Here is a 13954-nt window from a genome sequence, read left to right on the forward strand (position 1 = left end):
TGGCTTACATCATTCATGCTGTTCCATCACTGTCTAGTGTATATTACCTAATTTACCTTGCCTGTAACTCAATTTCAAAGAACTGCAACTGCCATGAAAATCATCTGTCATAAACGGAACCGTATCCCTCATTAGGACAGACCGACGCTAACAAAACTGGCACGCAATATGGGCTGTGCTGCCCCCCTGTGGCTTGGACAAGAAATGTCACTCTTATAGGACAAACAATGGGCCATTGTAACTATGCTATTGGGGGAAGCCAGGGATGTAATGAAGTGCTGAAAACAAGACAATAAGCCCAGTGTTGTTGACATACTTATGCTGAAGTCTACTTTGTAGTCAGGAAAATTGCAGGGTACACTTACAAATTCAGTGAAAGTTGTCAAAAAGTGGATATTATTCTTGCACATTAAATAACTTCCTTATTCCTTATCTGCATTTTTGAGTGCATATTCCCAGCTTTGCAAAGTGAGAATAAATGAAAATCAGTGTTTCAAAGCATTACGCTCTGACCGATTTTTGAATCTTACCCACACTGTAATCTTACCTGCAATCAGTCTGGCATTTTGTTAGCACAATCTCCATTCACAGATTTCGTATATTGCAAACAAAAAGTTGACCTACAATTTTACTAATCATAATTCATAAAACCATACTACTAAAGGCACCATTTTGCATCAACTTCTACTTTAATGTCTACTTTAACACTGCAATGCAAAGGCATCAGTGTCTATCTGTAAGTGTTAATTACATGCTTCCATATTTAGTTTGGCCTGCAGGGCACGAGACCAGAGATGTGATTAAAACACTATATTTGAACCTCATTCATATGCAGACAGACAACCCTGGGCACTAACTATATGATAAGTTACAACTTTTCACTAAGCGGAATTACTATAGTGATTACTATCACTAAACAAATGATCTGAGGTTGTGAGAATGATGCGTACTATCGCTACCTGAGTAATGAGTGGAATTCCCCAGTGATATTAATATCCTAAAATAAAAGGCTCAGAGATAACTGCTTCATATTGTTTGCAACCAGGGGTGCAAACATTAATTAAACTGATCTTTGCATTTTCATGTCAGTTACGTATGCACATGTGGACATCATGTACAACAGTTCCTTGACGAAGGGGATAATGCTTTATCGCTTGCACTTCCATATTTGACACAGCAAACACAAATACAAGACGTCAAAGCGCTAGTTCATTGTACATTACCGGTACAAAATAGATTCCAATATGTTTTTACTTGCCTTTCTGAGGTGGTACCATAGTTTAGATTTGCATATGGTGGTACCACACACCAGGTGCAGTGAACACTTGGCTGGGCCTAGAGTTCTGAAATTCTGCCCAAACTCGACCTGAAACCTGAAATGGAACTTTAGGTCATTGTTAAAGATCTAAACCAGAACAATTGTGTGCGGTGAGTTCGTCGAGTCCTTCAGTTGATATTGTCTAGAAAAATACTTTGTGTTTCACTCAATATTAATAATGTCCAGTGATGAAGGCTGGATAGCCGAAACATTTGTGATCCATGTCAATATGAGGAATACGGAACAATACAAAATTATGGACTTTTAATTCTGAGTGGGACCCTCCATTCAACACAGCTAACAGGGCGTGCTTAAAAATCTATTCCACTCCAAAATAAGAGGTACCTCATCTTCTGCAGATTGCTACGATACAGTATATAAATCAGTTCTTATTCTTGGTATGATTCATGACTTCTCTACAAGAGCTCACCCACCCTCTCTGGGATCTGGGTCCACTGAGCTAAGTGAGTTAAATGTGCATCAAAATCGGTTTATCCACTTGAGCCTTATACACATAGGCCATTTGAAAACAGTAGAATCATGAGCTCACAATGGTTTGCTTTGTGAGCTTGTACCATTTTAACAACACAAATCTTGTATGAGGGTCCCTGGCACAAAATATTTTCAGATGGGGGTCCGTGGACAACTACATATTCTAATTTCCTATGAGGGTCCTTGATATGAAAACGTTTCAGAATCACTGGTCCAGAGGACAAGGTTGGGTGATGGACAAAATCACATTTAAAATACCAATATCGATGTTGTGGCGATCATACTGTATTGTGGCAATAATACAATATATCCTTTTCTTCCAAAGTTCTACAAGCCCAAAGCGTTTTAAAGGTATTCTTTTTTCTTAACAGAAAAGTGTAAAATAGGGCTCATGTTATTAAAACACTTATGCGATATCACAATGTTAGGATATCCAAAATTCCAGACAATATCAATATAATATATACATATTGCCCATACGTCCACAATGTCCAGTCTGTCTCAACCCACAATTCTCATGCTTTCTCCTCCTTCAGCAGATTGAGGATACGATCCCTCCTCGACGTGTAAGGTGCATGTCTCAGCTTGAGGAGGTGAGCAGGGAACAGGTTCCCGCTGGACGCATACATCTCTTCTCCCTTCTGTCCCATCAGTGAGCGGAGCGTCTTGTTCCTGGACAGGATTTTGTCATAGAACTCAACCCCTCCCTTGGCATAGGCACGGGACAATCTAGCTGCGAGCTGGTCTGTGTTGTAGTCCGTCCACTGGCTTATGGAATCCGAGGTGAGGAAGTACGACACGGCACCCAGCCCCAGGGCCGCAACATTCGCAACCGCACGGAGCAGCACGGGACCAGTGTGGAGCGTAAAGACCTGCTTCAGAAACACGCTGTAGAACCATACTCCACCCAGACAAACGGGTGCCACTGCAGCGGCCACGATGGGCCCTCCGGACTGCAAGCGGGCAACTTCTCGCACTATAGCAAACTTCTGCGCCTCAGAGGATAAAACCAGCGCTTGCTTCAGGGCAGCACCAGAGTCACTGTCCCATTCCACCACTTTGCCGTTAATAAAAACGGTGCGGTTGGTGATTCCGGCTGAGTCATCGGCTGTGCTGTTGAAGTTGGCAGGGATGCCGATATGAGCCCCTGCCGGAAGCCAGGGGACACCAGCACCAACTGGGTGGAAGCCAAAAGAGGCAAACGCAGAGTACTTCTCGGGTGAGCTGACGCCATAGTCCTTCAGCACCTAAGAATTATTAGATTTATGAAATACAAGGTAAGGTAAGAAGGTATCCCAAAACACATTAGTCATTCTGAAGGTTAATTAACAATGTAAGCGTTATAATATACTGAAAGAAATCCAAAACATAAGCAATGGGGTATGTAATTACCTCCTGGAAGACCTCATTCAGCTTGTCAGAGAGGCTGGCTGGCTCTCCTTGACGCCAGGCCTGGTAGAGCTGTCTATAGGACTTGTCAGGGAATACATGGTAGAACATGTTGGCCACAAACACCCCACTGCAGCTGGCAATGAGCAGAGGAGTGCGATACCTCTGGAGAAGCACATTATACTTGAGGAATGAAGAGGCCATATTTTATTATAGATAATGTAATCAGGTGGAGAAATCTGTGAAGAAAGACAATCACAGTAGTTTGTGAGTTAACCACATACATAAATGACCCTTAAGCCTAGCCTATAGACAGGGGTAAAGTAATTTTTGACAGTTTTGTCAATAGGAAGCGGTTAAGGAAGCATTTTCTTTTGTTTTGTTGCTCAAAATACGGACGCAGGGTAAGGTTACTTTATAATACCATTATAATGGTATTAAGAATTCAACCAAAATCAGACATGCTTATATATAAGCATGTCTGGTTTTGGTTGAATTCTTCCCAAGTAATATTTCATAAGTAATGATGGGTGAGTAGTCAGTTCGACTGAATTAATATAGCATCTAACGTTTCACGTACGGCTGCACATGAATACATCCATTTGAACATTCTCGGTCTACGACTCCCTAACTTTCTTATTCTGAACAGTACAGGACAGCATTTCATCGAGGGTGGCCACACTGACAACAACAGATGATAACACGATAATAAATAATAGTTTGCAATCGCTGTGATGTATTTTCCAACAATAAAGGAGACGAGACAATTAACATATTTAGAAGAAAAACTTACATGGTATGTACAGTATGTAGCCTACTAAACTTCATCACAAGGACAGGAGCAAGAGTACATAATATGAATTACACAGCCGGAAAACAGATGAGTCCTGTTGTTGCGCGACAGTTTTACGACATACGACCATACACAACACAACCATACACACAACTCTTCGTTCGACTTCGAGATAAGTTCGAGATCCATTACATTTATTTTAGCTGCAATAAAATCCATATGAAGTACGTCCATTTACTAGCAGTAAATATATTTATTGCACAAATTATAGTCTAGGCTAGCCTATGCTTTATAATCATAACCCTAAATTGTCGTTTTGAAGTTTGAGACAAAGGTAGTATAGAGTCGTCCACCAGGGGTCGTATTTCATGCAGAATAAGCCTGGTGACGCGAGGTTAGGGTTTTACAGCAAGCACCATGTAAAATAATAAGGGTAAAACTAAAACAGGATAGGTGGGTACTCCGGTAGCCTACTGCATGGGCATTGGGAACTATAGGACACCTGGGCACCTCGATGTAAAATTTAGAAAGCTACAATAACACTGCAGAGCTAAGTCGACCTGCAGCAGCAGTGCTACGGAGGAAAGCAGAACTGAACAGTCCATAACAGAATACATTACATTAAAACAGCAGCCACAGAATATTGCAACAGATCAGATAAGACTAGACTCAGAGCAGTAGGCCTACAATGCATAGGCTAATACAGAACATAAGTGATCAGAGAACAGAAGAGAATAGAACAGAGGGCAGGCTATTGGCCATATTCAGACCGCAGCCATCTTGCCAGCAAGGTCATGATACCTATCCAAACAGAGAAGTCCTCTCTCTCTAATTATATTAAACAACGTCAAAATCACCAACATTGCAGCTGTAGGGAAAGCTTGAATTATCCTCATTCAATCTGTAAAGTTTTTGTTTAATATAATCCACCGTATAGACATGTTATGAGCTATAGGGCCTTCAAATCATCAGAACATTTAATGAAATACAAATCTATACAGTACAATGCAAAAGAAAAAACAGTTTCAAAGGAATATGTACAGTAGACACAAGACAGCCATGAGGGGGAGGGGGGGGGGGGCATCACAGTTTCACCATGCAGGTTATGTAAGCCTACAATGCATTTACGTTTTCCCAAAAACTCCACGATTCTGAGAAGCAATTATTTGATGGAGCTGGTGACTCAATTTCACAGTCTGAAATAAGGAGATTGATTTTTGTTCTGGGCACCCTACACGCCACACACACACACACACACACACACACACACACACACACACACACACACACACACACACACACACACACACACACACACACACACACACACACACACACACACACACACACACACAAATCGAAGAAAGCAAGAATAGAATATGTGTACAGTTGCTGAGAAGCAATGACCTGTGTTCCTTTGAGGTGCTCGATACGTGTCAAAATGCCCGCAAGCCATTATTAAATGTTAATGTGCGGCTGAGACTGCTGGGGCTTATGCACAGAATGCAAATGAATGCTGGAGTCAGGACAGGTATTCCAGTGGCAAGACAACCAGTTTGGTATGGGGTTCCATTTACACTCTCAGTGTTACTGACCGGCAGTGGTGGAAAATGTACTCACAGTAAAAGTAAGTAAAAGTAGCAAAGGAATTAGTACAAAAGTAGGCCTATTGGTATCAAAATGTACTTCAAGTAACAAAAGTAGAAAGTAATCATGCAGAATGTTACATTTCAATGTGCCTGAGGCCGATTCTAAAAACGCCTCTAAATCCTGACCTAAGGTTTCTGAAAAACTTCAAATATTTATATAGCAGCATCAAAGATTTAACATTTTTGAATACTGTACATACTGTACAGAACCCAAAAATGGGTTCCCGGCCTGAGGGGGTAAAACACCAAAAGGGGTTCCCGCCCAGAATGGGTTAAGAGGTTATAAGTAAATGTACTTACTTTCCACCACTGCTGACCAGTTTTGTCTTGTGTAGTGTGTACTGTATTGGCCCTTCTGGAAAACCCACCGTTGATCAAACCATATTGTCAAAGAAATATAGGCTAAGGAATTTTAATGAAAAACATAAACAATTACAAACAAATATTACTTCTTGGCATGGATGTGTAATGTTGAATTTCTAACATAACTTGATTAGCTCTAAGCCAACAGTCTCTCATTTACTATAGGGTTGTGTACACAACCATCGGTCGGGCTCCAGTAGTATACACTGTACAGGCCAATACTGGAGCCCGACCGATGCCAGGTGTTTTGGTCCAATTCTGATTTAGATTTTGGAGAGTCCTAGACCACTAAGCAATGGCTGATATTTAACCACTTGAATGCTACATTTGTCAAAGAAAAGAGTGGGAAACACTACTGTAGGTGTGATATTGCTAAAGTAATTGTGATAATAAGTAGGCTATACCTTTGAGAATGGTCGAGAGGTAGCCTATAGCCTCAATTCAGATTTCTGAATGATATCATACCTGGAGCATCTAATGGTCATAGCACAATGTTAGTGTGCCAACCTAATTTAGACCTGCAGAACTGGTCCTCATACCCAGAGAAAGAGGACAGAGAGAGAGAGACAGAGAGAGAGACAGAGAAACAGAGAGCCAGAGAGCCACAGGCTCTGATCCTGCTAGAGCAAAACAGCTCTGCTGTCTCCATGGTAACAGATAGGAGGCAATGGATGGTGTGTGCGTGCGTGCGTGCGTGCGTGCGTGCGTGCGTGCGTGCGTGTGTGTTTGTGTGTGTGTGTGTGTGTGTGTGTGTGTGTGTGTGTGTGTGTGTGTGTGTGTGTGTGTGTGTGTGTGTGTGTGTGTGTGTGTGTGTGTGTGTGTGTGTGTGTGTGTGTGTGTGTGTGTGTGTGTGTGTGTGTGTGTGTGTGTGTGTGTGTGTGTGTGTGTGTGTGTGTGTGTGTGTGTGTGTGTGTGTGTGACAGACTCTTTGGATAGCTTGAATATGGATCAGCCAGAATCAGGTCATCCTTATAAAATTTGAATGATGGTTCTGTTCTACTGAGTTCTGGTCTACCTGTTTGTTTAGTTCAGTTCCGCTCCGCTCCATTCCATTGGCATAGGTTTGATATGTTGCTATTAATTACTTGAAGTTATACTGATCTCTTTCGTATTTATTAGTGTGTTTGCCTAATAGGCAACCAGCACTATTGTTTTTGTTCACCTTTATTATTTATAGAGCAACCCCAAAAAAGTCATATCTCAAATCGACCAGCGTCATTGAGAATCATGCCCATGGCGATATGGTTTTGCTAAACTATATTTTTCATAGTTTAAATTGATTACAAATACAGAAAGGGCCTTTAGTTTTATCCAACTGAAACCTGGGCATCTGGATGGCATATCAAAGGTCTACCAGTCAGCCAAAGGACAATATTATAATATTATAGTTAACTAAAACTAACTAAAACACTAAAACTAAAATTCTAAAAACATTTCTATTAACTGAAACTAAATAAAAACTAGAAAGGGAAAAGAACAATTATAACTGAAATATAGGGCTTTAAAAGCAACTAGTCGACTATTGTCACTATTCAACTAGTCGATTAGTAAATCCACTAGTTGACCTTGCTGGTACTAGTTGACTAGTCAACTAGTAAAAATCACTAGAAGTGAAAGCCCTAAACTGAAACTGTATTGTGTTTACAAAACTGAACTAAAACTAACTGAAATAATAGACAAAATGCCATTAGTTTTCGTTTTTGTCAATGTATTAAGCTTAAAGTAAGCCTACCACTTCACCACTTTTCAATCTATCTTCATATAATTGGTCCCCACTTAATGGTCATGTAAAATACCACAATTTATTTCTACTCGGTCTGTGTGCAGTTCAGAAACCCATCCACCAGTGACATCATCGTTAGGCAGATTTTTGAGTGGTGCTTACGGAGTTATGTGTGTGTGTGTGCCTGCCTGCCTGGCTGACTGTGTATGAGCACGAAAACAGCATGGTTGTTTTTCACCACCTCCTGGGTGTCTGGAGCTTTTATTATTATTATTATTTTAATATATCGTGAGAACGATGGCTTCCATTATCGCATTGCAACCTTTCAGGAATAGAAAGCCTGCTGTTTCTATTAGCTTGGATTCCCCATCGATTATGTCACTGGTGGACAGGTTTCTGAACTGACTGCCCACAGCCCTCCTATGAGACACAGACTGAGGAAAATAATTGTGCTATTTTATCATGATTATTAGTGAGGACCAATTCTATGAAGATAGGTTGAAAAGTGGTGAAGTGGTCCTTTAATCTGTATCTGAATATTCTTTTTTTAAATGCTATCTGTTCTTGAGTTTTTATTCCACAATACTTACTCTGGCCTTTTTAATCCTGCACCCAACTTATTAACACTAAAACTAATAATAACTAAACTAAAACTAAGTGATGTCGCAAAAATATGAAATAAAAACTAGTAAACCTACTCTGAAAACAAACTAAAACGAACTGAATAAGAAAAAATACGTCAAAACTAACAAAACTATAATGAAGAATCCAAAACTATTCTAACCTTACTGTGCACGTGCATGCTGTGCGTGTTGGTGCATCATTGCCATTTTGTCAGACCGGTGCTCAACGATCCATGGTGTTGAATGGTGATTAGACTTCCAGAGGAGGACATGATAAGAGCTGTAACCTTTTGACTCTCTTCCAGGGGAAATCCACAGTAAAACAGAATACCAGACAGCTTCTACAGTCTACACAGTTTCATGAACATATATGACTAAATGCATACATTATATTGGTTACTGTTTAGGCCTGAGCTTGATTAGTCGAATGGCCTATTTTTGTGCAGGATTTGACTGAGAGATTGGCCTAATTTGTTATATTAATCAATTAATAGATTCTTCTATGCAACGGTAGACTCTGTTCTTCTAAATGGCAGTGAATGCCGGACCCTGACGCCAACCCTGCAGAAGTCTCTAGACGGGTGCTACACCAGAATGTTGCGTGCACTGCCGTGCAGTAACATCAGAGTGCACAATTGCACATGTTACCAACAAGATCCTGAACCAACACCAACACATTGGGCATTGATCAAGAGGACGTCCCACATTAACATACGTGGCCTGTACTCAAGAAAGACACAGGCCGGAGCTCAAAGTACCAACGAACTGGCCAGATGTATGGAGAACCGTGATGACTGGAACTCAGCTCTGAACTCGGTAGAATCTGCACCTGGCTCGCTGATGAAAAACTATCTTTACATCTAGGAAAAACTGAATCCATTCTCTTTGGATCAAATAGTAATCTCAACAAGGCAGATCCGGCTTCCAGCGTAATCAAAAAAGTCAACCAAAGAAAAAGATTCCTGTACAGGATCTCCTCACTGGTCAACAAAAATTCCTTGAAGACCCTAACAGGAGCCCTAAGGTTTCTTTGACTATGCATGCACGTCTTGGTAACACAGCACCTCAAAGGCCCTTAAAACAAGGCTCCAGACCCAAAAACAAACTCAGGCTACTCAGTCAGGCTACTACTAGGCCTCACTCCCCGAAACCACCTCACCCCTGCCCCTTTAGGCTGGAATTGCTTAGGGGTGACGACAGAGTACAGCATCTTGCAATGGTCTACAAGATTTGCTACACCACCATGTACCTGTCTAAATACTTCCTTAATGTCAACAAAGTCCACACTCACAACACCAGATGGAGTTCAACAAACCATGTGCAACCCAGATTCGACTCAAACAAGGGATTAAATTAATTCCACTCCTATGCCACTAAATTGTGGTACGCCCTACTGTCCTAGAAATGTAGCACTGTCCCGTCTGCAGTGGCAATGGTTTTGTCCTCAGTGTGACTGTCATTACCTTTGTTTTCTTGGCATTGAGCTGGAGGCTGATCTTCCTGCACTCCTTTTCTACTGCCAGTAGTAGCTCCCTTCCTTTCTCGACTGTATCCGAGATTAGGGCGATGTTGTCTGCATAGTCGAGGTCAGTGACCATGATGGGGTGTACTCGCCTTGACTTCCTCGGGACCAGAGAGAACCCCAGAGCCTCCTCTCTGCCATTGATTGCAAGTCTTAGTGCATGCTCCATCACTACAACGAACAGGGTTGTCACAGGTCACAGGTTTGGACCTTGACTCGAGTCTGACTGTAGCTTGACTCTATCATCTGGACCAACTTTTCTGGAACTCCGTAGGCACGTAGAATACTCATGAGTTTCCCCCGGTGGATGGTATCGAAAGCCTTTTGGAAGTCAATGAAGGCGATAACCGCTGACAGGTTGCGCTCCCTTACCCCTTCCAATATCCTCCTCAGTGCCAGTATCTGCCCAACTGTTGTTCGTTCTGTGAGTTTCTCAGTAGGGGGTCTAAGATTGGTCTAAGACGGTTGAGGATCATCCTGTTAGCGGTCTTGGTGACTTGTGAGCTCAGGCTGATGCCACGGTATAGTTGTCCGTACAGTACAGTACAGTACAGTACAGTACAGTACAGTACAGTACAGTACAGTACAGTACAGTACAGTACAGTACAGTACAGTACAGTACAGTACAGTACAGGTAGGAAAAATCTGGGTGGGGAAGTGATTGTCATCACTCACCCAACACCGCTGAAGTGCCCTTGAGCAAGGAACTGAACCCCCAACTGCTCCCCCTGGAGCTGCTTAGTGGCCAACAGTATAAGACTGTGGTTGTACTGGTCAGCTCCCAGGTTTTAATGTGTGTGTGTCTGTCTGTGTGTTTCTATGTGCAAGGCGTTGCTGAAAATGAGCACCTGTGCTCAGCTACTTCCCTGGGTAATTAAAGAATAATAAAAAAAAGTATGTTTGATATTCATGTTTGTTTATATAACACTTTGTCAATTTAATTAGAAACTAACCCTATATAGTGTTCCTATAGATTTGATTTTCCTCACATTTCACATTTTGTCAAAATTTATAGCAAAAAAATGTATAAACCAAATATACAATGTTTGTGAGCTTGTAGAAAGGATATTTATGTTGTATACAGTGGGGCTTAACCACTTGTTGCATCGCGTTGTGAGCTTGTCAATCAGCTAAAGCTTTCCCCACAATAGCAAGAAACTGAAAATACACTAGCCCTGAGGGACTCCGCTCAACCACATGGGTTTTAACTTAAGTGGTTAAGTGTTTAAGAAAATGTCCAACCCCCTCTCTGTTTTTTTTTCCTTTTTCTTTTAACGAATCGAACGCTGGACATGGGGAATCAATATTCAAATTAAGTTCCCATCATCACGCCAATCAGTCAAGCAGAGTGAATCAATGATTCACTCAATCAGTTCAGCGCCTCTTGATTGTTTCTGAGAAGTCCTCCAATCAATGGAGCAGCTCTCCTCCTCACCCCAAACATCACATGCTGCTGCCTCTCTCCCTGATACTGTAGAATCCTGTAACTCAGTGGTTTTCAACCCTTTTCATATCAAGGCCCATTGTTTATTCAGCATTTGAGCCACGGACCACCATTTGATGAGATTTAGCCTCGCAGACCCAAAACGAAAGAATATTTTGTTATCGTTATTCGTTTGATAATATTTTGTCCACAATTCCATGCTGTATTGACGTGGTATAGGACCATAGGAGATATAACGGGCAAACGATCAAAATAACTATCCTTCTACTATCCTTGTTCTGTGTTTAACAATAATTTTACTCTTGAGAGTGTAAAGTGAAACCAAATGGACCCATAAGGGTCCATCTGGTTTCATCTTACACTCTTAAGAGTTAAAAATGTATGGGTCCATTTAGCTGGGGACCACCCATGGAAAGACCCTGGTTGATAACCACTGCTGTAAGTGATGAATCAGATTCCAATATCTGGAAAAAGTTATTAGTAACGTTGATGTATAGGCCTACTTTTTACTTTCTGGAGATGGCGATAATACTACAGTATTTGTGTGACCTTGATCAAATTTTAACAGGTTATCTCAAATATACCCGCCAATTATACGGTCATTGCTACAGAGCATTTGAAGTATGGGGATCCTCTGGAAATCCTTCATTCCTTCCATCCATCCATCCCTCCCTCCCTTATAGCTGTCCTTCCTTCATGTCTTTCCTTCTGTCTTTTCAGCCATATGCTGCTGATCATTAAATTAATCTATTGATACATGACTATATTGACCTAATTACTGTATGTGCACAGCAGCATTCAAGGGAAATTCTGTTGGATTGTAACACTGCTAATGCACAATGTGTGGAAAAAATGTATACAGTGTGCGTGCGTGCGTGCGTGTGTGTGTGTGCGCGAGAGAGACTGTCTGTCAGTATGTCTATCTGTCTGTGTTTGTGCTTTTAAATACTGAATGACCATCAATAGTGTTTCCTGGAAATGCTGCATGGTGTGGGTGGGGGAGAGAGAGAAATGCCCATTTCATTTCATGGCCATTAGTCACTATAATGTGAGTTGTAAAAGCAGCATCTAATGCCTGTGGCTTATAAAGACAAAGGCTCATATTGAGCTCTGTTTCCTTGCTTCAATCAAATTACATACATTTCTCTCTCTCTCTCTCACACACACACACACACACACACACACACACACACACACACACACACACACACACACACACACACACACACACACACACACACACACACACACACACACACACACACACACACACACACACACACACACACACAAACAGGTGATTTCTAGTCTGTAGGCCTATACTATTGATTTGCTGCCCGACATTCCTGAGGTGTCAGTGTTGACATGTCATTACAGTTTCAGGACCATGTAGGACAGGTTATGTACAATGCATTACCTTTTCCCAAAAACTCCACGGTTCTGAATCTGAGAAGCAATTCTTTGATGGAGCTGGTGACTTAATATCACAAAAGATATAAGGAGATAGATTTTTTCTCTGGGCACCCTACACTGTAAAATCCTAAGTGTTCATTTAGAGTAGCCCATGGCTAATAAGTCAGACTCATATCACACGCCGAAGGATATATATATATTTTTGCCAAGGCATATTTGTGTCTGGCTTATTAGCCAGGCTACATTTAGAGTGCACATGGTATATGGAACCGGGGCTATATATCTTGTGCCACCACTTACACCTTATCGCTAAACATTTTACTATTTTGAAAAACCTTTTAAAATAGTTCAAATAGCACCGATCTACAGGCTCACAACGTGTCGATGTAAGGGGTAAGAGGTGGTGTAACACATAGGGCCCCAAATGTTACGGGTATAAACCATGGACCCGTAAAGGTCCACTTTCAGAGCTGAACACTCAGGATTTTATTTGAACATAAGTTTGACTCCTTCGCTCCAGATGCACTTTACATGCAAAGGATGAAAAGAACAAAAGATCAAAAAGGTCAAACACACACCTCATTCCGTTCTCTAGTCTAGATTGATCAGAATCTTATCTATCTCCCTGACCTCCAGTTTAAATCAACAAAGGCCTCATTGGAGTCTCCCAGGGTTCTTCAAAATGCTTAACCTGCTGCTTTATCGCAAGAAATCTATGAACAAAACACCATAATATGGTTAATTGGTTATTATACTGTATTTGAACTATAAAATAGACCTATATTTGAATAAAAACCTGTATGTCAAATTTAAATGTTATGACCACTGATTAAAAACAAAACAAAAACAGAACAGAAAATATAAAATGAAAAGGATTATGATTTTCAACAGGATATTTTCTCCATTTGAAAATGTAATTAAATCCACTAGAAGAGGGATTGGCAATCATGGTTCCACCATGATAAATAATATACCTACACATTCGACCTTTCATCATCATCATCAATGACCATGCGGATGTTGTCCCAAGATGACTAATTGCTAATTTGACGGGAGTATCCCTTTAAACAACTCGCCAGCCGCGACATAACGGAACAGTCCATTCTAGACGAAAAGGGAGACCCATATGTCCCACGAGTCAGCTTTCTAACGGCTCTCAAGACTGCACGCGAAATGTGTGCTTTTTAATCTAGGTGAATATTTTACATGCACATTTCCCCCTAAA

The 13954-nt window shown here is 41.1% G+C and overlaps 1 protein-coding gene across 2 annotated transcripts; it reads right to left on the reverse strand.

Annotated features, from left to right (window-relative positions):
* Positions 1-1782: 1782 nt before the first annotated feature.
* On the reverse strand, positions 1783-4031 carry tmem177 (transmembrane protein 177). 2 transcript variants are annotated; one of them, XM_083776467.1, is made up of 3 exons: positions 3993-4031; positions 3203-3438; positions 1783-3057 (listed from the first exon to the last, which is right to left on the reverse strand). In XM_083776467.1, the coding sequence occupies exons 2-3, from the start codon at positions 3401-3403 to the stop codon at positions 2326-2328; spliced, it is 933 nt and encodes a 310-aa protein (XP_083632593.1). In that variant the 5' UTR covers positions 3404-3438; positions 3993-4031; the 3' UTR covers positions 1783-2325. The 2 variants fall into 2 exon arrangements, with proteins under 2 accessions (XP_083632593.1, XP_083632594.1); XM_083776468.1 differs by having other exon boundaries at positions 3203-3364; positions 3993-4022.
* Between the last annotated feature and the right edge of the window lie 9923 nt (positions 4032-13954).

The sequence above is a fragment of the Protomyctophum parallelum genome (genome assembly GCF_964188405.1).
Source record: "Protomyctophum parallelum genome assembly, chromosome: 11".
Classification (NCBI taxonomy): Eukaryota; Metazoa; Chordata; class Actinopteri; order Myctophiformes; family Myctophidae; genus Protomyctophum; species Protomyctophum parallelum.

Bases quoted from the DNA above. Each gene is read 5' to 3' on its own strand.
- tmem177 (XM_083776467.1), bottom strand. From the start codon at position 3,403: ATGGCCTCTTCATTCCTCAAGTATAATGTGCTTCTCCAGAGGTATCGC. The intron at 3,058-3,202 runs GTAATTACATAC...AATAATTCTTAG, and splicing joins TGAATGAGGTCTTCCAGGAG to GTGCTGAAGGACTATGGCGT.